General features: G+C 42.0%; 1 protein-coding gene across 3 annotated transcripts; it reads left to right on the forward strand.

The window, feature by feature from the left end:
- Positions 1-591: 591 nt before the first annotated feature.
- Positions 592-18,810, forward strand: RD3 (RD3 regulator of GUCY2D). Of its 3 annotated transcripts, XM_081000625.1 has the most exons (4): positions 592-830; positions 2,724-2,805; positions 14,685-15,006; positions 15,961-18,810. In XM_081000625.1, exons 3-4 carry the CDS (start codon positions 14,711-14,713, stop codon positions 16,256-16,258), a joined length of 594 nt encoding a protein of 197 aa, XP_080856751.1. In that variant the 5' UTR covers positions 592-830; positions 2,724-2,805; positions 14,685-14,710; the 3' UTR covers positions 16,259-18,810. The 3 variants fall into 3 exon arrangements, with proteins under 3 accessions (XP_080856751.1, XP_080856749.1, XP_080856750.1); XM_081000623.1 differs by lacking the exon at positions 2,724-2,805 and having other exon boundaries at positions 594-830; XM_081000624.1 differs by lacking the exons at positions 592-830; positions 2,724-2,805 and adding an exon at positions 13,236-13,382.
- Positions 18,811-20,475: the final 1,665 nt, after the last annotated feature.

A 20,475-nucleotide genomic window follows, 5' to 3' on the forward strand; every position in this document is an offset into this window, starting at 1 on the left:
ACCCTCCAACATTTCTCCAATGAAAATAGGGACATCCTAAGGAAAAGTGGGACATTCTGGGATCAGATCAGAATCTGGGACGGCTTCTCTACACCTGGAAAACAGGGACACTTGGAGGGTCTGTTATTTATCCACTTCCTTATTGCTCAGCCTGAGTTTCTCCTGTAGGGGAAAAATGAACAAATACAGATGCGGGTTCTTTTGAGGGCATCTTAATTATAAAGCACACATAACCATACTGACAAGTTTTGTGTTTTTTTGCCAATATTACACGTGCCATTCATATGCCTAGCACTGCGTGCATCATCTTGAGCAGCGTGAGGGATCGCTTTCTTTGCACTACCAGCCCCCACTGGATTTCCCCAGGGCACATTTTTGCTTCACTTGGACGGCCCTCCAGAACAGAGCGGGCCGGCAGCCCCTGCTCTCCCCGCAAGGCTTTCCCTCTCCGGGGTTACCATCTCTGTGTGTCCCACTTGCCCTCGCTCCGGGCCTACTCGACCAAACTCCTCCCGCCATAAGGGACAAGCGGCTTAGGGCGGTCGGTCGCCATAGCGACGGCCAATCAGGAGCCCGGCGGGGCGGGGCCTGGCCGGGGAAAGTCGTTGGGCGCGCCCTGATTATGCGGGCAAAAGGAGCCTGAGGCGGGTGTCGCTGAGGGAAGGCTCTCGCCGGTTCGGGCGCCAGGGGCGGGAGAAGGCGCTTGAGAGCGCTGAGGGAAGGTTCCCTCTCGCCTCTCACCTCCTCGGCAGAGGGGCTCTTCGGGTCTTCGTCCTCCGTCGGGTTGGATTCCCGGGTGCTTCCTCTCAGCGCCGTCCGCCAGGCACCAGGTGAGGAAGGGCTGCAGCCCAGTCGCGCCTCCTGAGGGGGAGAGGCGAAAGTTTGACAAAGCGCGCACCTCACTTTTTTTGGGGGGGGGGGGGCGGCCTTCGCGCGCGTTTGCGTCTGCTCAACCCCATTTCGCCCGTGCTGGGAGGCTCACTTTGCAGCGAGTCCGGCTGGAAGTCGGCGGCGCTTGGCTCTGACTTGCGCCCCTGCGATGGAGCCGCTCAGTTCCACAGGTAACGATTGGATGGAGCGCTAACAAACGCATCTGGATTTCTGTAGGCATATAGAGAGGCAGGGGCGTAACCGGGGGTGGGATGGGGGGTTGCAGCTGCCCCATGCCAAATCAAGTAAATAAATAAATAAAAAGGCTTAACTAGTGGAAAGATTTTGACAGGTTTTTTTTTTCTGAGCACCTGGCGTCAAAAGAAAGTACAGTGGTACCTCGGGTTACATACGCTTCAGGTTACAGACTCCGCTAACCCAGAAATAGTGCTTCAGGTTAAGAACGTTGCTTCAGGATGAGAACAGAAATCGTGCTCCGGCAGCAGCAGGAGGCCCCATTAGCTAAAGTGGTGCTTCAGCTTAAGAACAGTTTTAGGTTAAGAACTGACCTCCAGAATGAATTAAGTTCTTAACCCGAGGTACCACTGTAATTTGAAACAACTGTTGTTGAGACATTCCGAATCTGCTAGACCGAGGATGATTGACAGGTGGGTGTCCTGCCCCCCCATAAATCCTGACTACACCCATGTATAGAGGGTGTTTCTGGCTGCAACGCCCCCCCCCCCCCCCCGCTTTGAGGCATGTAAGTGGGTATTGCATACCAGCTGGGGGGAAATGATGTCTTTTTCCTTACTTTCCCCAACAGGTTGTTTTAAACACTGCTAGAGTTCAAAACGCCAACCATCTGTTCCAAGGACATTTTAATGTCTAGCAATGTGTGTGCAAATATACAGTGGTACCTCGGGTTAAGTACTTAATTCGTTCCAGAGGTCCGTTCTTAACCTGAAACTGTTCTTAACCTGAAGCACCACTTTAGCTAATGGGGCCTCCTGCTGCTGCTGCTGCCGCGCCGCTGGAGCATGATTTCTGTTCTCACCCTGAAGCAAAGTTCTTAACCCAAGGTACTATTTCTGGGTTAGCGGAGTCTGTAACCTGAAGCGTATGTAACCTGGAGCGTATGTAACCCGAGGTACCACTGTACAGGCTATACACCCCATGCCTTGACTCTCTTCTCACCATTCCTGAGGGGCAAGTTTGAAAGATGGGGAATTTAGCCAGAAGTAGAGTTTACCTGAAGTTCCTTAATGGGAATTATGGCAAAATTCTGAAGTCATGATTCACAGACCAAAGCTCATTATCATCCAACATCCACAATATTGCACCAGTGCTCTCTTAACTTTGATAAGAGCTAGTATTTGGTATTTGAAATAAACATACTGTAGTTTAGTTCTTTCTTGAATCTTCAATAAAAAAATGGATAAATATATCTTCAGCTTCTATGAAACTAAAATGTGTTTTTTGTTCATTTGGTAGAAAGCGATAAATCTGTAGGTACTGTTAATTCTTGAATTCAGTAACTGCAAATCTAAAATGGGGCTTTTTGATAGGATTTAAATCATGGCTGTTCCCCTGTAAATAGGTGCTTAGCTCCAATAGCATTTTTGTAAAGCTATTTATAGGAATCTCCCAGATCAGCTCATGCTGCCATGAGAATGTTGCAAGGTAGAAATTATTTGTCATGTTGTCAGGAAAAACTGCTCTCTATTACATACTCTCAAAATATTATCTGGATTGAAAATCTGTCATTTTTAAAGGAAAATCCAATGGTAAAACAATGCATTGAAACGCTGATGGGACCGTACTGGCTTGATCTGTTTTTTTGTTTTTTTAAGAATGCTTTCTAGTGCAGCGGCAACCAACATGGTGTCTTCCAGATGTTGTTAGACTACAGGTCCCACCATCCCTATTGACAAAGTAAGAACACAAAATACATAATAAAGCAGAAACAAACCAATAACTCCTTCTCCCACAAACACGTTTAAAAGGCCACAGAATGTTAATCAGCCAACATCTTGGTTATAAAGAAATGTTTTCACCTGGCACCTAAGGATATATAATGAAGGCGCCAGGTGAGCCTTCTTGAGGAGAGCATTCCACAAACAGGGAGCCACTGCAGAAAAGGCCCCTTCTCATGTTGCCACCCTCTGGACTTCTCATGGAGGAGGCATCAAATGATTATTGCAGTGTCTGGATTGGTTCCTATGGGGAGAGGCGGTACTTGAAATAAAGTGGTCCCAAGCTGTTTAAGGTCTCATTGGTAAAAACAAGCACTTTGAATTGTGCCCGAAAACCAATTGGCAGCCAGTGCAGTTGGGCCAGGATCCGTGTGATATCCTCAAACTGTCTTGTCCTAGTGAGCAGCCTGGCTGCCGAATTCTGCACCAGCTGAAATTGCCAAGCTCTCTTCAGAGGTGGCCTTGTGTATAATGTGTTGCAGTAATCTAACCTAGAGGTTACCAGAGCATAGAGGTTGTGTTTCAGCACCATCATCCTCAGGCAGCATGGCCAATGGTCAGCATTGGGAGTTGTAGTTTTAACAACACCTGGAGGGCCACAGGTTCCCCAGCCCTGGGCTTTCTAGATGGTACTGGAATGACATGGGTAGTGGCTCACATGTTTCCATAGGAGCAAATGAATCAGCCCTCTGAAGGATGCCATTTGGGAGATGTGATGGTACTGATCCCAGGCATTCATTCTTCACCCCAGGAGGTGATCAGAAGTATTAAAGCTGTCAGCAGCATCTTGTGTTTGCTGCTTGCGTGCAGAGATATACCGTACATGGACAGACTGTCCCTGGGTATACTGATCTTTGGATACTTACTTAGTTAAAACTTTTTTATCCCACTGTTCAGCCAAAGAAAATCTCCCAGAGTAGTTCACAAATATCAGTAATAGGACAGCTGCCACCTTCAGATTTGTAGCCAAAGACATGACACAAAAGGAAAAGGGATTAGGAGGGAAGAAGGAGCAAAAGCAACATTGAGCACTAGTTCTTTGCTTCAGAGTTCTTGTAATCACGAGCTGGAGTAGAAATTTCTAGAAAATTATGACAATCACGTTTATGAGCTGAGCCAATGGAGAGGCGTTGTACAGGCAACAACTGTTTTGCATGGGGGTTATGTTCCTGATCCCCGTGTGTGTAAGCCTATCCCGCCCCCTTTTCCTGCCACTTCTGGGTTGCAGCAGTGCGTGTGCACACTCATCAATTGGTCATTGCCTGCCGTCTCTTCACTCTCTCTTTCTGTGCTATAGTTTGAGGGAATGATTTCTCCATTAGCTATGTATTTAAATAATTTGCATGCATTTAACAATATATATTCCAAAATAACAATAAAAACTATGTTGCTTTTTTTTTTTAAAAGGAGGTCAAAGTGTAGCTTTTTTAAAAATTTCAGTCTGAGATAAGGAGTTTTACTGGTTTCAAAGCTTCTTTGGACAGGTATAATTTACCTAACATTGATTATGTCCAAGGTGCATTGAAAAATCATATCACTTTTCTGCAGTAAATTTGCCACTGCCTTCATACATATTCTTGCATGGTATGATAGTCCTGGGAGAGACATAAGGTTCCTGGGAAGTAGGCTAGAACCAGCAGGCCTTATCATCCTCTGAAAATATAGGATGCAAATGTGTTTAACAATAGCTTAGTGGATCTTTTGCTAAGCAACTTGGAAGCTGTGCTGTTTAAGCAGAGAAGCATGAGTTCTTGTTTAAACCTTTCCCTCCCTGACGTTTTCCTACTCCATTTTTTTACTGTTCCAACTGTTTTTATCCCAGTAGGTTTCCAGATGTGTGCAAGGATGAGGGTGCACCTGGCACCTTGAAAGAGGGAAATATAGCCACAGGGAGGGTTCTGGAGAGTAGCAAAGCGGATGCAGAAAGGGAATAAATACATATCTATACATAAGTACAGCTTTCCCACTCAAAATCACAATGACCAAAGCTGCTTTTCTGAAGCCAAAATAAGTACATTGGGTCATTTCCATGTATTGTGTTGTTTGTCCCTTAGCTGAAGGAATTCCAAGTCACTATATATTGTGGCATTGCTGTAGTCCCATCCTTTGTGTTGGTAGACTATGTGGGTAGTTGATCCGTGGCTCCAAGGGCTATAAGCTTCAATGGAGTGCATTGCTGGAATTCTTCTCAGACCATCATATCCCATGGACTTGGGGGGGATAAGCTGATTTAATTTCATTGACTGCCAAGGGATTACATCAGTTTAAACTGGAATACTTTGGCATAAGTGGGTCATGGAAAGGTCTGAAGATAATTCCGAACACTTCTGAGAATGCTTTGCTTCACATTTAAGATCTAATTGATGTGTATGTAGTTAAGCTATCTAGAAAAGGGAATTTTGATTTTGACATGTTGGGCATAAATCACGGGTTGGAACACAAGAAACTGCCTTAGTCAGGCTATTGGTCCATCTAACTCAGTGTTGTCTGTTTGAAAGAGTTATTAATGATAAAGTGATTTCCAAAATGTACGAATTGTTATTAGAATGGGAAATGAAAGAAAAGTAGGTGAAGTCGGTGATGATTCACTGGGCAAGAGATATAAGCCATAATACTGAAATGGCCGCATGGGAGAAGTTGTAGAATGTAGACCTAAAATTTACAGCATGTTATACACTGAAAGGCAACTGCATGAAAATGATGTATGGTTGGTATTTAACTCCTAGTAGATTGGCAAAAATGTATAAATCAAAATCAAACACATGCTGGAAATGTAAAGAAAAAGAAGGTACTTTCTATCATATGTGGTGGTCTTGTAAGAGAGTAAAAGCTTTTTGGGAAATGATTTATAACAATTTGAAGAAAATGTTTACGGTAACTTTTAATAAAAAAAAAGAAGCTTTCCTTCTGAGGATCATAGATACTGAGATACCATAAGACCAAAAAATAATTAAAAAAAATGTTTATGTATGCTACAACTGCAGTTAGAATGGTTTTTGCCCAGAGTTGGAAAGAAGATGTAGTACCAACCAAGGAAGAGTGGCTAATTAAATTAATGATTATGCCAAAATGGCAAGGTCAACGTGTGTAATAAGAAACCAAGAAGAAGAAAATTATTAAAGATTGGGAGAAATTTGTGGAATGTTTGAAAAACTCATGTATGCAAACAAGCAGTTAAATATATTATTAAGAGAAAATAAAGACTAAATGTAGAAAATGGAGTATGAAAATTAAAACTAAAAAGAAACCACAAAAGGAGGGGAGGGAAGTCAAATATATGTGTATTAGAAATGTATGTGATTTGTGTTTTGTATGTTTGTAAATATTTGAAAAACTGAAAAATAATTTATTTTTTAAAAAATGTGTTGTCTACACTGACTGACAGTGGCTTTCCAGAGGAATGGAGATGCCAGGGATTGAACCTAGGACTTAGAGCAAGCAAAGCAGATGTTATATCACTGAGCTATGGCTCTTATATTAGAACTACTTTAACAATAGCCTTTATTAAAAGGGCACATAAGTGAAGACTCTTCTTAATTTATGACCAGCATGACAGACAAACTCTTTAAAGTTTGCAAAAAGGTAGTGGTGAAGGGTGCCTAACCTTGCTGCTGGGAGGAAGTGGGAAAGTGCTGGATTTGTCATTTCTCATTTATTTCACACAAAGTGCCAATCCCAGATTACATGTTATCCTGCAGTGTACCTTTGATAGTTCACACCATGCATGGTATCCCAGGTTGGAAATGGGGAGGTTGCCCCCCCCCCCCATAATTTATGGTTTTATGCCAAAAAAGATGAGGTGGTTGTTTTTTTTAAAAAAAGCTCTAGAACTGCAGAGTCAAAAAGAGCACTGTTATGCCGCTCTGTGGTTTCCCAGAAGCACTTTATTGTACAATGCCATATTGTGAGCTGAAGTGCATGTTATGAACATCATGCAGAGTGTGCTGCTTGGTGACACTGGTCATAGCATGTTTGAAAAGGACAGCTAGTGTGGTGCCTTCCAGATGTTGCTGGCCTAAAACTCCCATCACCACGGTCTATTGGCGAACATCTGGACTGCACAACAGTGGCTACTCCTACTGTGGCATTGGTCGTGATGTCATTCTAGCACCTGGTATAGAAAATTACCTCTTCAGTGTTGACTGCTTTTTGGAAGTGGTTGCATTGGTGGTAAACTCTCCAAGCTAGTTGCCAAAATGATGTGATATAGGAGGTCTTTGCATTATAGCTGTGATGATGCTATCCCACGGAAGCTGTTGTCAGCAATCTGAGCATGATGATTTGCTGTGCTGAGAATGAGCTCCTGTTTGGTTGTCTTGACGAAAAGATACGGGTAATATGTGCTGTTTCCCAAGCAGAAGTTGGTCCAGTAGAAAAGATCACCTCCTTAATAATGTTATTAAGTGGAGTGCAGTGGAGACATGCTCTGTGTGAAGAGGTCTTAGCTGTTCAGCTCTTACAAGCAATTTAAAAAAATGGTTGTAACAATATTCACCATGTAGAGGTATGTTAAGTCAGGTACTTCAAAGTCAGCTGTTGTTTGAGATTAAAAATTCAAGTTAAAACCATGCTTCTGATAAAAAGGAGCTGCATACCCTGGGATTTGCTTAATATATATCCCCTCATGAGTATTATCATTAAATAGTTCTGAAAAAAAACTAAGTAACTCTCATTATAAAGAAGCCTGGACAAGTGGTGTACACAGTAGTCAAAATACAATATGATATTTTCCACTAACAGTAGAGATACAAATGACACCCCCCCCCCCAAAAAAAAGAACAGGAGGATTTGAGAGCTAAATTTGGATCCTTGACTCACCACTTTGTAACTATGGATTCCAATTAGAATAAGTGAGGATTACAACTGGATGAGTCAATAGTGTATCTTTAGGTTTAACTCCATAATCCCTGGTACTGGAAGCATCACCCCAGATCCTTCAGATTATATCAAAACAGCATTTTGTGATGCAATTAATCTTAACATCTGTCTTTGGATTTCTGCTACAGCAAAAGAATTGTGAAGTCAGTTTTGGGAAGGGCTATAACTGAATGGGCAGTGCAGACTCTTTGCATGCATAAGGTTCCAGGTTAAATCCATAGCAACCCCCGATAGGGCTGGGAAGGACTCTTGTTGGAGTGCTGGAGACTCTTGCCTGTAACACCGAAAAGCAGATACCGGTAATTTAGAACTAGATGAACCAACTTGGGCAGCTTCCTTTGTTCCTAGCTTTTCCTTTAACCACTCTCCTGTTATCTATATCTTAGCATGTTTCAAGTGTTTAAATCATGCCATAATCAGTAATCTACAATAGTTCTGTGTGGTGTATCAGTAATATTATCTCCTTATTGTAGGTGGGGGAATGGGGACCGAGAGAATTGTGGCATCTTGTGAGTTAATTGCTGAGATGAGAAACACAATTTTGTGTTTCTGACTTGAAATTTTTGTTTCTATGTAGCACAAGCTTGTACATATAGGTATCTGTTTTTGACATTCCAGTCAGCTTGCACTTAAAGGAAACATTGGTTTATAATTATTTTGGCCGCTGCTGACCGCACAGGTACACTCTATAATAAGAGCACTTTGGCTATTTTTCATAGGAAAAAAAACCTTTGGGGAGTGGTGGGGAATTTTTGATAGAAAAATGGCAGGGTGGAGAACTGTTTAAATCCTTACCTTCCCATAACTTCCCAGTTCCAAATCAACCTCCCAAAGATACTTTTTACAGGGAAAAGTGGGTTTGGGCTTTTGTTGCATTTATTTGCATCAGACAAATGAAGATTTTTAATGAACACAGTGAAAATACCTTCACTTGCGTAGTAGTAGAAGCTGATTAAGTGTGTGTGCACGTGTGTTGAGTGTGGGGAGAATCTGCAAGACTGCCTTCGCTCAAGATTTTGAAGAATCAGCTCAGCTACTATTGAAAGACAGCTAACACCTGTGAGCATGCCAAGTGGCCATAGGTATAATGCATTGTAACTCGAAGTAACACTTTGGTGCTACTGTGTGGCATATTGAAATCCACCCTCTTCATATTAAGGCGAGCCTTTAATAAAAACTGCACATAAACTTAAACAAAATTAGATGTTTTTAGTAAGAAGTCTATGAGAGGTTGGCATAAACATAACTCTTGAGTCTGGGGAGATGACTGTGTTTTGCTTTAATAAGCATGCAGTGTGCTGAGTTTTACCACAAACATTTAGAAACAAAAAGAAAAACACCCCCTTTTCAAAGGTATTGGGCAAAAAGATTTCTTATCACCATTTCTATTCTCAGCTTCTGTTTATTTTTACCGGTATTACCCTCTCCTGAATCCACAGCTAGGGCCATCACTTTATTGGATTACAGCGAATGTCAGTTTGCATCAGCTGAAGGCTGCTTCTGATGTTGCATTTTAAATGTATACATTACACTGGGGAAACCTGGGCTTGTCACTGAGTCATCTGGGCTCCCTGACAAGTTCACAGGAATGATATGCATGTTTGCAAATCTTTTTGTAATGTGTAGGCTCTCTTGAAGATTTTCCTAGAAAAGTTTCTACTGTCATAAATCCTTTGGGATCTGACCTAGCATGCTTTGCTTAACCTTTATATTTGGAAAACAAAACAAAGAAGTATGTTATGTTAATTCTTATGTTTTGCAAAAATATCTCAACTGTTTCTGAGAGCCAAAAGTAGTTTATTTGATACTTGGTTTGAGTGGGGAGATGAGTAATACATGCTTTCTGTGGCCTAAATGCTAAACCTTGTGCCCTCCAGATGTTTATGACTCCCAGCTCCATTGGTCACAGGATCCAAAACGTATAGAGAGGACCAGGCTAAAGAACGAAAGCTGCTATATTCAAACAAATCCCATGTTTCACTTAGAAATGATTATTACTCTGTGGGCATAAATATATTTGCTTCCTTGGGGCAACTACAACTTTTGACTGGTATTTTGCCAATTGAAGTTGCCTTAATTTGACTGGTATTCATTAAGTTCCTAATTAACTTTATGAAACAAATGCATTTCTAAATTGAAACATTTCTGGGGGATGGGGGGTGGGGGTGGGAATTAACAATGGAAAGCTTGCCACCTCACATCACTGTGTGCTTTTTAAAGGTATTTTAAACCCACTTTTCAATCATGTTATTTCATTATTCACACTTTTTTACATTCTCTAAAAAGCACCAACCTAAAACCGTCAACACACAGCAAGTAGTCTTAGGGCTACTACTTCAGAAATGAACACCCACATACTTCTGCCCTGTAACATAAATTCTCTGGCCCCTGGCTCTACATTGTGTGTTTCTGCTTCCTCCAGAGCAGTAATGAAGAAAAAGCATGCAATCCCATGTATTTTACCCTGTGCTTATTACATGGCAGGAAGTTTACACTTGTACCTACTTCTGTTCCTAATGTACCTACTGTGAAATGCCTCCTCTGACATGTATGTTGCTGACCACTTTGGGAAACTGCTGAACACATATCTGTTGTTAGTAGTGTCATGGACTCAGTTGCAGTGGAAATGGGTTTCTGGAATTCTAGCTGAGAGAAAAGCAGCAAGGAAGAAGACTGGGAAAAGGAGGGTGAATCTCCCCTCTGCCTTGTCCCCACCTAGCTGCAACTTTGTAGTGGGGAACCGGAGCCTGAGTCTTCTTTATATCATGTGTAGTTTGTTAAGTGCAGTTCCTGACCTGGGTCTGCTTGAGATGGGTGTGCTTAAATAGCAATCAGAAAGAGCACCAAAGATTGTGCCATGTTGGTTCCTCAGCCTTCAAAACATGTCCTTTCGCACTGCCATGCATCCCACACCACCCACTTAAAGCTATTGTCCTTGCTCTGGTTGTGGACATTGAATATCTCTTATGTGTGACAGTTCTTTCAAGAACCAACACCTTTTTAACAAAGGAATGTCTGGAATGGCATTTACCCTAAGTGTGTTTAAAATTGTCTAAGAAAAGCCTTGGACGATGACTCAGCTATAGAAATTGCAGCACAATGAATGGGTGTTATGCAATTATCGGTGTTTATGATGGCATCCAAATCTGCTTTTATAACATAATAAATGGGGACCCACAACAAAACATTGCGGTGAATCCCAAGCCTTTAATATTGGTGCTCTTCTTCAGGTCTCTAAGCTGTCTGGAGCTTTAGTGCAGTTTGGAACTTGAAGAATGTAGAAAAAGATAAATTAGAGGGGATCATGTTGAGGGTAATGGGTCTTTACAGTTTTTGAGTAATCAAACTTCTCTGGAAGTTCACTGAGCAGGGAGGGGGTGGGGTGAGAGAAGGAAGTGTCTGCCACAACCACAAAAGAAAAGAGGGCTGCTGCCTAACTTTGAGGCCAACCCCTAACATGAAATAAGCTGCTGAGGCTCTCAAAGAGGAAATGCTCTGGGCTTTTTGACATAAGTCCACCAACTGGCCAGTGCAGTCCATTGATATTATGGTTTTTGAGAGTACTGTGTGTCTGGAGACTTCTGTAGATTGGACTTCCAGATAGCTGTAAGCTTTTATGTCTCCCCAGAAGAAATTAACCCCTGTTCACTGGATTAAAAGTGAGTTCTAACACATTATGCTATTAAAAGAGCATACGAGAGTGATTGTTGACACCATCTCTGTGGGCACAATTGCCAGAAAAGTTAAGCAGTGGCGAAGTCTACAGTCCTATACCTAGTTATTTCCTATGAGGTAGTCCTATTGAACTCTGTGTGTTTTGCTTCTTAGCAGATATGCATGGGATTTTGCTGTAAATCCCAAAGCAAAGGAAAGATACTTAGGTCATGGCAACTAACTCAAGCCCAGGAAAGCCATGGTTGCATTTAGTGTATTGCTTTGAATGATTAAAAAAAAAAGTTCATTATTATTACAGCACCAAGTTGAAAACTGTAAGAAGTTTTTTAATATAAAAACTGGCTATAAAACATTTTGAATCTAATAAATTGCTTAGATGAAAATGTATTTTCCATCATAGCTTTGGAAACTGTCCTGTAAGCTCTCATTTGTTTTTGTTATTTAGTCCGTCCTTACAGAAAAGCCACTGTGTGTAATCTGATGATTAGCCTCACAGTGAATTTTAAATTAAAAACACTAGCAGAGCAGCTCTCATGAAAATCTGTGGCAACCCCCATGAGAGCAAGAGAATGGAAACGGGGCCAGCTCACTAACTTCACTGTGATGAGTTTCCTGGAACTGAAAGGAGCAGGAAAAGGAAGAGGGGACTTTATATTGACACAATTCATCTCTGGTCTATTACTGCTGCCTGTAACCATTTACAGGGCTCTTGGACTTTAATTGCTTCCTTGGAAAGCAGTGGCAAAACCTGCCTTACATATATCATCCTAACTGAGTATCCAGTCAGTGAAGTTGGCTCTTGAACTGCAGCTCCAATCTGTTGTCTTTTATACTCCAATCTGACATCATCAGCATCATTGACCTAACCTGAATTCAGACAAGGTGGAGGTACTATGTGTTGCAGGATCTCAAGCTTGGGAAGTTGGTAGAAGCCAATTTTGGACAGGTTTGTTCTCCCTTGGAAGGAACAGGTGCATAGCTTGAGAGTACTCCTTGACTCCACTATGCCCTAGTGGCTAGGAGTGCCTATTTCCAGCTCTGGCTGGTTTGCCAGATATAGTCATTCCTACACAAGGAAAGCTTGGCCACAGGGAGCTGGTAACTTCCATGTTGGACTATTGCAGCATGCTCTGTGTGGGGTTGTCATTGAAGACAAGAAGCTGCAATTAATGCAGAATGCATCAGCGAGGCTTCTGGTTGATGTGTCTGACTGAACATGCATTACGCCAGTCTCGAAAGATTTGCGTTTGTTACCAGTTAACTACAGAGCCCAATTTAAGATATTAACACTGAAATATAAAGTCCCAAATGACTTGGGTCTCAAGTAGCTGGTGCTTGCAAGTGCTCCAATGTCATGCCAGCTCCATTGGCTCTTTTAGCTTTTGGATTAAAAGCTGCTTCTAGTCTTTTAAAGTCTTAAGCGGCTTAGGACCAGGTTATATTAGAGGCTGCTTGCTCTGATACGGGTATTGTCTAGGTATTGAGATAAACGTTGGAGGCTTTGCTCTCAGGCCTGTCTTGGGAACCTTCTCTGTCATGATGCCTTGACCCAGAAATACCACCCCAGCTGAAATTTGGTGGGCTTCCTCTTGTTGCATTTTGTGCCAGAAATTGAAGATTTTTAAATTTCATTGGGGTTTCTGACATCTGGTTTTATAGCTGCTAGTTTGAATATATAACATCTTTTACTCTTGGCTTCCAGTGGCATTTAATTTAACTTTGTTTTAAAGTGTTCACATTTTGCTATTGCTTTTAGAAATTGTTTGCCTGCATTTTTATTGATGATGATGATGATGTCTAAATTCAATCTGGAATAAAATGCTTGTTCCACATGGCAACCTTGTATCAGGATGATTATGTATTGAGATTAACCAGGAGGATTTTTACATGACCTTTTATTCAGTTGCTGATTGTCGAGGCTTTCTCTGGCTCCCATAACAGAACTGAATGTATCCTGTCGGATATCAGATGGAAAATAATAGGGTGCACATAGCATTGTTTTTCTTCTACCACCCCTGTAGCCCTCTGTCTCCCAGCAGATACTCCCAAAGGTCTATTATACATTTCTTTCATTTAGATCGCTGGCATAATTGTTACCATATTCATATCCTATGTTTTCTCACACTGAAGGATCACTTGCTATTTGGGGAGTGTCTGGCTGTTGTGGGTCCTAAGATCTTACGCTGCCTGAAAGGCAGGGGGAAGAGGGTTGGGAAAAAGGGGCTTCTGTTTTGGTGACCCCCCCCCTTTTTTTTGAGGGGACACTATTTGGCTCCTTCAGCTTCAGTGTAGCAATATTAGGCTCCTTCAATGGCCATTTGAAAGGAAGACACTGCAGCAGCCACATGTGACCTCCTTCTCAGGGGTGGACTTTGGTCATCTTTACCTCAGCAAAGCAAAAATTGCCCCCCTCCCCATGGATCTTCTTAATTATGGATCTTGGCACCCTCTGTGGGGGAACCGCCCGCACTACCCTAAATCCAACAGGGGAAGAGTTATGATTTCACAGATTTTTTATTTAGTATTTTATGCTGTTGCTGTTTTGGGGAAGGTTTGTACTTGCCAAAATGTCACATTTCACTGCCAAAAAGTAAGGACCCCCAAGGTGAGAGTTCTATCCTGGTAGAGCCCATGCCAATTTGCATGGTTCCTGGTTCCAAGCCCTGCTTGGAAACACCCAGGATTGAAAGACTAATCTAAAATCCTTAAGAACCATTAGCAGCCTTCCCTAACCTGGTCAGATGTTCTGGATTACAACTCACATCAGCCCCAGCCAGCATGGGATTTGTAGCCAAAAAACATCTGGTAGGGAAAACGTCTGGAAGGGACTAGGTTGAGGAATGTTAGTTAGGACAATACTGAGTTGCCATTGGTCTAACTCTGTATAAGGCAGTTATACTATGTTGCAGTTTCCGGCATGGTGAAGAGCCACACCCTTCATTTTCACATCATTCCCTCTTACTAGAATAAAGTTTTTTCATGTTCTTGGTAGAAACAGCTGAGCAAAAAAACCCCCAAAACCAAAAATTTTGGTCGCAAATGTTTTTATGCTTCATGTCAGAGAAGCATACCTTGTCTGGTGGTGTAGCAATAAAACTAATAGCTATGTGCTAAGCAGGGTGCAGTGTGGTTTCAAATGGGATGGTGGACCAATTTGATAGTGTTGAGATTCCTGCATTGCAGGGGGTTGGACTAGATGACCCTTGGGGTCCCTTCCAACTCTACAGTTCTATGATTCTATGGCAAAAATGAATGTGTATCATCTTTCTTTTTGCCCTTTTACAGTGTGAGGGGCCAGAGCGAGAGTGAACATGGCGCTGGCTTCCTGGTTTGGGTGGAATGAACCCCCCAGTCGCATTTCTCAGAGGAGCCCAACAGAAATGGTGGTGGAAACTCTTATGATGGAACTCAGCTGGCAGATCAAGGAAGCTGAGAAGCAGCATAGGGAACGAGAGAACGAGTACCGCAAGATAAAGACAGGTGTTGACTATGGGTGGCTAGTTAGCTACCCCAAGCACAGCTACGATATCAGTCCAGGGGAACGTCTGCAGCTGGAGGACATGTGCTCCAAAATACATCCCTCCTACTGTGGGCCCGTCATTATTAGGTAAGCTGAAGTCTTCTGTCAACCTTCTCTGGCTATGGCTGTACGCTCACCAACAGAAATGGAAAATATGCTGGTTTTCCCACCTTCCACAGTTTGTAAAGTTTCTCAGAAGCATCATAATGCTGTTGCTGTGGGTTAAGAGACTGAAGATCTCAGTTAAGTGATGCTTGAAAGGGAGTGTCTTGAGCTTTGCTGAAAATATTGGTTCTCATTTTCTCTTAAAATCCAGTTTCACATCCTTATGGCTATGCAGATGAAACTCAAAGTGTACTGGCAATACTTGGTGAAAGATAGCATAGACACTTGCTTCTTTGTTTGAGTAACTGAACTGGAATAAATAAGGCAGAATCCCGGTAATCTGTCTTTTACAAACATGGGCGAACAGTACAGAAGCAATGCAAATGACCTAACATTGATTATGTTTGTGTGAATGCAGCATACAGCCTGGGTGTCTTGAGCTATTTTGAGAGCCTTCATGTGAATAACTTGAAAGAAGTGCATAATAAATCTTTTCCAAAATCTGTATTAGGAATATAGCTTTTATTAGGCCATCTTGCAAGCTCTCCAGAAATTTGCATCGGATGGTAACCAAAGCAAAGTGAAGCAAAAAATAAAATAAAATAAAATAAAAAATTGGTGGTAAAGTCATCAATATTTGTAATGGGTGTAGTAAACCCTTTAGAGGTGATTCTAGTTCTTCATCTCTCCTGCAAAAAACATGCATCTACCATATCTGTTCATCTGAATACCTCATTATTTAAATGGCAAAAATTTGATTGGATTAATAGCTGTCTATTATCCACTTGATGAATCGAATATATTCCGATTTTGGAAAAGGGATCTTATTCTTAAGGGGATTTTTGTTGTTGTAACTATAGATTAAAAGAGCAAATATTTGTGCTTTAGGATTTATACCCCAGGTTATGAATTAGTTTTTTGGCTTCCTCCCCATAGATTTCGGCAGCTTGTTTCTGAATACGAACCAGAGGTCTCTGAAGTTTCTCGGCTTTTTCGTTCTGTTCTCCAAGAAGCCATGGAGAAGAGTAAAGAGGAAGAAGAGGCAAAGAAGCTTGCAAGGCAGTGGAACACAAAGCACAAAACCAGCCTCTCTCTCATGACATTCAAGTCCCGGGCCAGGATTCTGCCCTTCAGTAGTGACATCAAGACCATTTCGGAAGATGTTGAGAGGGGCACCGATCCAGCCAGAAGGGCATGGAGCATGCCTGAATTCAGGAGCACCAAGGACTACTGACTCTATTTATAACACTCAGATTTTGGGAACAGACCATCTTATTTATGTATTTACTTATTTATTCATTTTTGTGTGACTTTTTCCTATGTCCTGTTGTCCCTTCTTTCTTTGTTCTGTGGAGAGTTCACATTGATTGCTTCTTAGGCTTCTTTTAACCCATGTATCTCTCTGTGTGTTCCTGTTTTCATATGGACTGGTCTCTTAATATAAACAGCCAGCTTGGTGCACTATGGGATGTGTGACAAACGCCAAACCACTCAACCTATTTTGCTTTAAACCGAAAAAGAAGCCCAGAAAGTAGTTGTGAGAATCAGCCCTGTGTTTCTGTTTTACCCTCTTTTATAAACATCTCTCTTTCTTTTTCTCTCCTGATGCCCACAGTACTGCAACTGATGTACATACTCTCTGGACCACATGCCATATCAACCCCAGCCAAACACTGAGCAGAATATCAAAGGGTCCACAAACACAATTGCCATGCAGCAGGTAGTCAGCACAAAATAGGATAGAAGGGGATTTCTGACAAAAACTGGAGTGGAAATGGCTGGTGTTCGCTTATCAGTCCAGTGAATATGATTAGTATTTACTATTGCTGTTGCTTTTGGCCCACAAATGTAATTGATTACCCCCCGCCCCCAATTTGTATTGTGCTTCTTTTACATTGAAATGAATGGGGTGGAATTATGTAATGAGAACATAATTTACATCCTTATGTATGTAAGTCCTTCTGCCACAATGGACAGTGAGACAAAGTAACATTGCTTTTGGTGGAATACGAATTGCAGTGGAATGGGAAGCTAAGCCTGACTGGCTATGACCAAGACCAGCCAATATCAAGGTGATCCCTAAGCATGTTATTACTCGTTTGGAGCGCTGTCCCCCTCAGAAAGCTGTCATTGCACGATCCTAACCAGGCATATGCCCCATCTTATAACTGGCTACTTCTGTGTAGACATGAAAAATGTTCTTGGGGTGGGGAGTGTGGAGGGATTAAGATACCCATGCAGACACTTCAGTGCTGTTGATCATGAGGCTGTACTATGGAGGGCTTGTGCAAGTGTCTCTGTTTCTTGTTGCCGGTAGCTCTTTAAAGCTAGAAAGAGCTACTGGCTGTTATGCTAGAAGGAGAAGCGCTTTGATGTGCTGTTTCCATGGTGCAGCTCTAAAGCAGCTGCTGTCACATTTCAAATCAGAATTGGAAATGTATTTAAGCTTGTGCAGGAGAACTTTTCAGCTGGGTGGTGTTTTTCTTCTCCATGAGAAGGAAATGAGCTTATATTTTCTGAATGTTAGACACTGTTATGCATGAAATATGCCCAGTCTGTCTACCTCTGGATGACAAATTGCAACCCCGGCAAGAAAGGGCTGGAATTATTTTCGAGTAGCTTAAGATAAATCCAGAGGATAACTTTTAAAGATAGGTCCTTAGCTTATAGCAACATATTTGCTTGGGCCTAACTAATTATCTGTACACAAGGCACAATCCAGACAAAGTTGAATTCTTTTCAGTTTATTTAGTTTAATGCAGAAATACTTGGAAGCAGGTAAAAAATTTCTATTAGTATGGCATGAACCAGCCAGTCATTCTATCTTATGTAAATGGTACAGTAGGTTAATTGACTAACGAAGCTGTTTATTTGGTTGTGTTCCACTGGAAACTAAGACTATTGACTCTTGATATCTGAGCTAGCTGGTTTCTGAGTTGTGATTGCTTTCAGGCAACTCTTGTTAAGTGAATGGGGTACTTAAAGGTTCAGGGGGCTTTGTGTTTCATACCGTATGCCACTGCCACCTGGACCCTTTTATTTTTGCTAAGATTTCTCCTGGAGTGATTTTGCTAGCTTTTGGGATCTATCTATCTATCTATCTATCTATCATCTACACACCCACAGACCCACGCAAGATGGGACAATGTGGATGCACTGTACAAAAGAATTCACTCTCTCTCATACACACAAACTTTCCCTAAGACACCAGCAAACTGCATTATTTTAATATGAAGCAAACTCAGGGTTTCCAAATGCCAGATCCAGTTTGAGCTGGACCATTTAAACTCAGTAGCAGAGAAAGAGACCCAAAATATTTTGACAATTGTACAACTGCTATGCCACTTTCTACACCTATGAATATTTATTTGTTTATGGAATTTATATACTGCTTTTCCTATGTGAAAAAGAAACTATGTTTTAAAAAATACTAATGTAAGGGCTAATGGGATTAGCTCTGTTCCTCCCTGCTTGTGTTCTCCATAGCCCACAAAAGTGCTTAGCACCCTAGGATAGTTGGGGAGATAGTGCCCCAAATGAATGATCTTAGGCTATGGTGATCTATATTTGATAGAGCATTTTTAAAAACTTGTGTGTTCTCATGTGGTATCTGTCCTTTCTACTGTATATTTACATGTTTTTCTTTGTCTTAGGGCCTCGTTCGTAAGGGAAATTGACAAAAAAGTATAAAAGCCATTTTCTAACATTGCCATTTGACCAACTTTTGTATCAACAAGTGAACAATTCTTTGCTGTGTTAAATTCTGAAATACATTCTTTAATTTTAGCTGTCCCATTGTCCTGTGATTTTTATATCCAGTGTTCTACTTATTAGGAACTTCAAAATTATTGCTGCCATTGTGCAATCTGAGTGCTCCTTAAGATGGCTTTCCCCCCTAATTTAATTTCTTTTTAGTACAATGTAATGTATTTTCATTTATGTCCGAATTTCTAAATCTCTTACAATGAAGGAATACCCTAGTAGCTTAAGTGCCCAAGACCTGAGCAGTTACTCTCAGTTTACAGCCTTAAAGATGCATCACCACTGACCCACTGGCTCAGGTCAGATGCAGTGCTAAGCCAAACCATGTCTTGGCATGAACAAAGAAATGTGCAGGTTCCCAGAGAGGAATATGACTGCTCTTCTCATCTCTTGATGTGAGCTAAGAAATAGTTTAACTTAGCATTACATCTGAACCAGGCTCATGGTCGATCTTCCCCCAGACAAACCATGAGTGGTAAATCACAGAACTAAGCTTGGCTACAGCTTGTTAAAGCAGAAGTCTTGATCTGAGTGTAACACTAAGCCAGAGGTCGGCAAAGTTTTTGTGGCTTGGGCTGCTTCACGGTCCCGCAGACGCCACAGTGGGCCGGAGTGCGCACACACGCACATGTGCAAACGCTATTTCTGACGCTCCTTCTGGTGCGGAGGAGGCGTGTGCAGCTTCCCACTGGCTGCAGGAGCTTCCTGCAGCCAATGGGAAGCTGGCCAGTTTTGCAGAAGGCGGTCCCCGCTCTACTCCACGCCAGTTTAGCGTGGCGCACGGGAGCCGACCAAGCGGGCAGTGGGGGGTCCCCAAGCGGGTGGCGGGGGTCCATGGGCCGGTTACACGACCCCCATGGGCCTCTTCTGGCCCATGGGCGTTAGGTTGCCGACCCTTGCACTAAGCCATACCATGCCTTAGTGCAGCAGGAATAATGGGGTGGGGAATGAGGGGGCAAAGCAGGCACAATCTACTTGTTTACACTAAGTCATGGGTTGTCTTAGTATTAAGTGTGGAACGGGTCAGTGGGAGTTACTTCTGAGTGAACATGCAGAGGGTAGTGGTGTACAGAACTAAAATGTAAAACTGTTGACTTTTAAACTGAAAGATCTAACAAATGCTAAAGTTGATGAGTGGAAGATAAGGATGTGCTTGCACATAATGCTAAGCCCAAACCATGACTTACTGTGAACACACAAATGCGCTGGCTCCTGGGGAAGAGATTGTACCTGCTTTACTCCTTGCTGGTTCTTTTAGGTCAGCTGAGCAGTGAATGTAAGGTTTGGCTTAGCATGAAACCCAGGAATGTGGTTAAGCTCTCTTCTCAACCATGAACTCTAGCCAATGTTTGCACAATCTCAGGAAGCCATAGTTGGGCACACCTTGATGTGTAAATTAAGCCAGCAAATGCAATACTATTAAAGACAGTGGGAGGAATGTTTAGGAAACCACAAGCCCAGATTGGTAAAGAGCAACATTAAAAGTTATATGGAAATCATTACTTTAAAAATATTAGATATGAAAACATACAGAAGCAGCAAGTGTACTGAAAAAGAACCACCATTGCTTCTGCAAAGGGAAGTCTTGCTGACTTCAAGAATTACTGTTATTTTAACACAAAAGAACATCATTGCTATTTTGTTTCCATGTTTTGATCAGTACTTTCTTGCAAAACATAGTCCTCATAC

This window comes from Podarcis pityusensis (assembly GCF_964106645.2).
Source record: "Podarcis pityusensis genome assembly, chromosome: 3".
Classification (NCBI taxonomy): Eukaryota; Metazoa; Chordata; class Lepidosauria; order Squamata; family Lacertidae; genus Podarcis; species Podarcis pityusensis.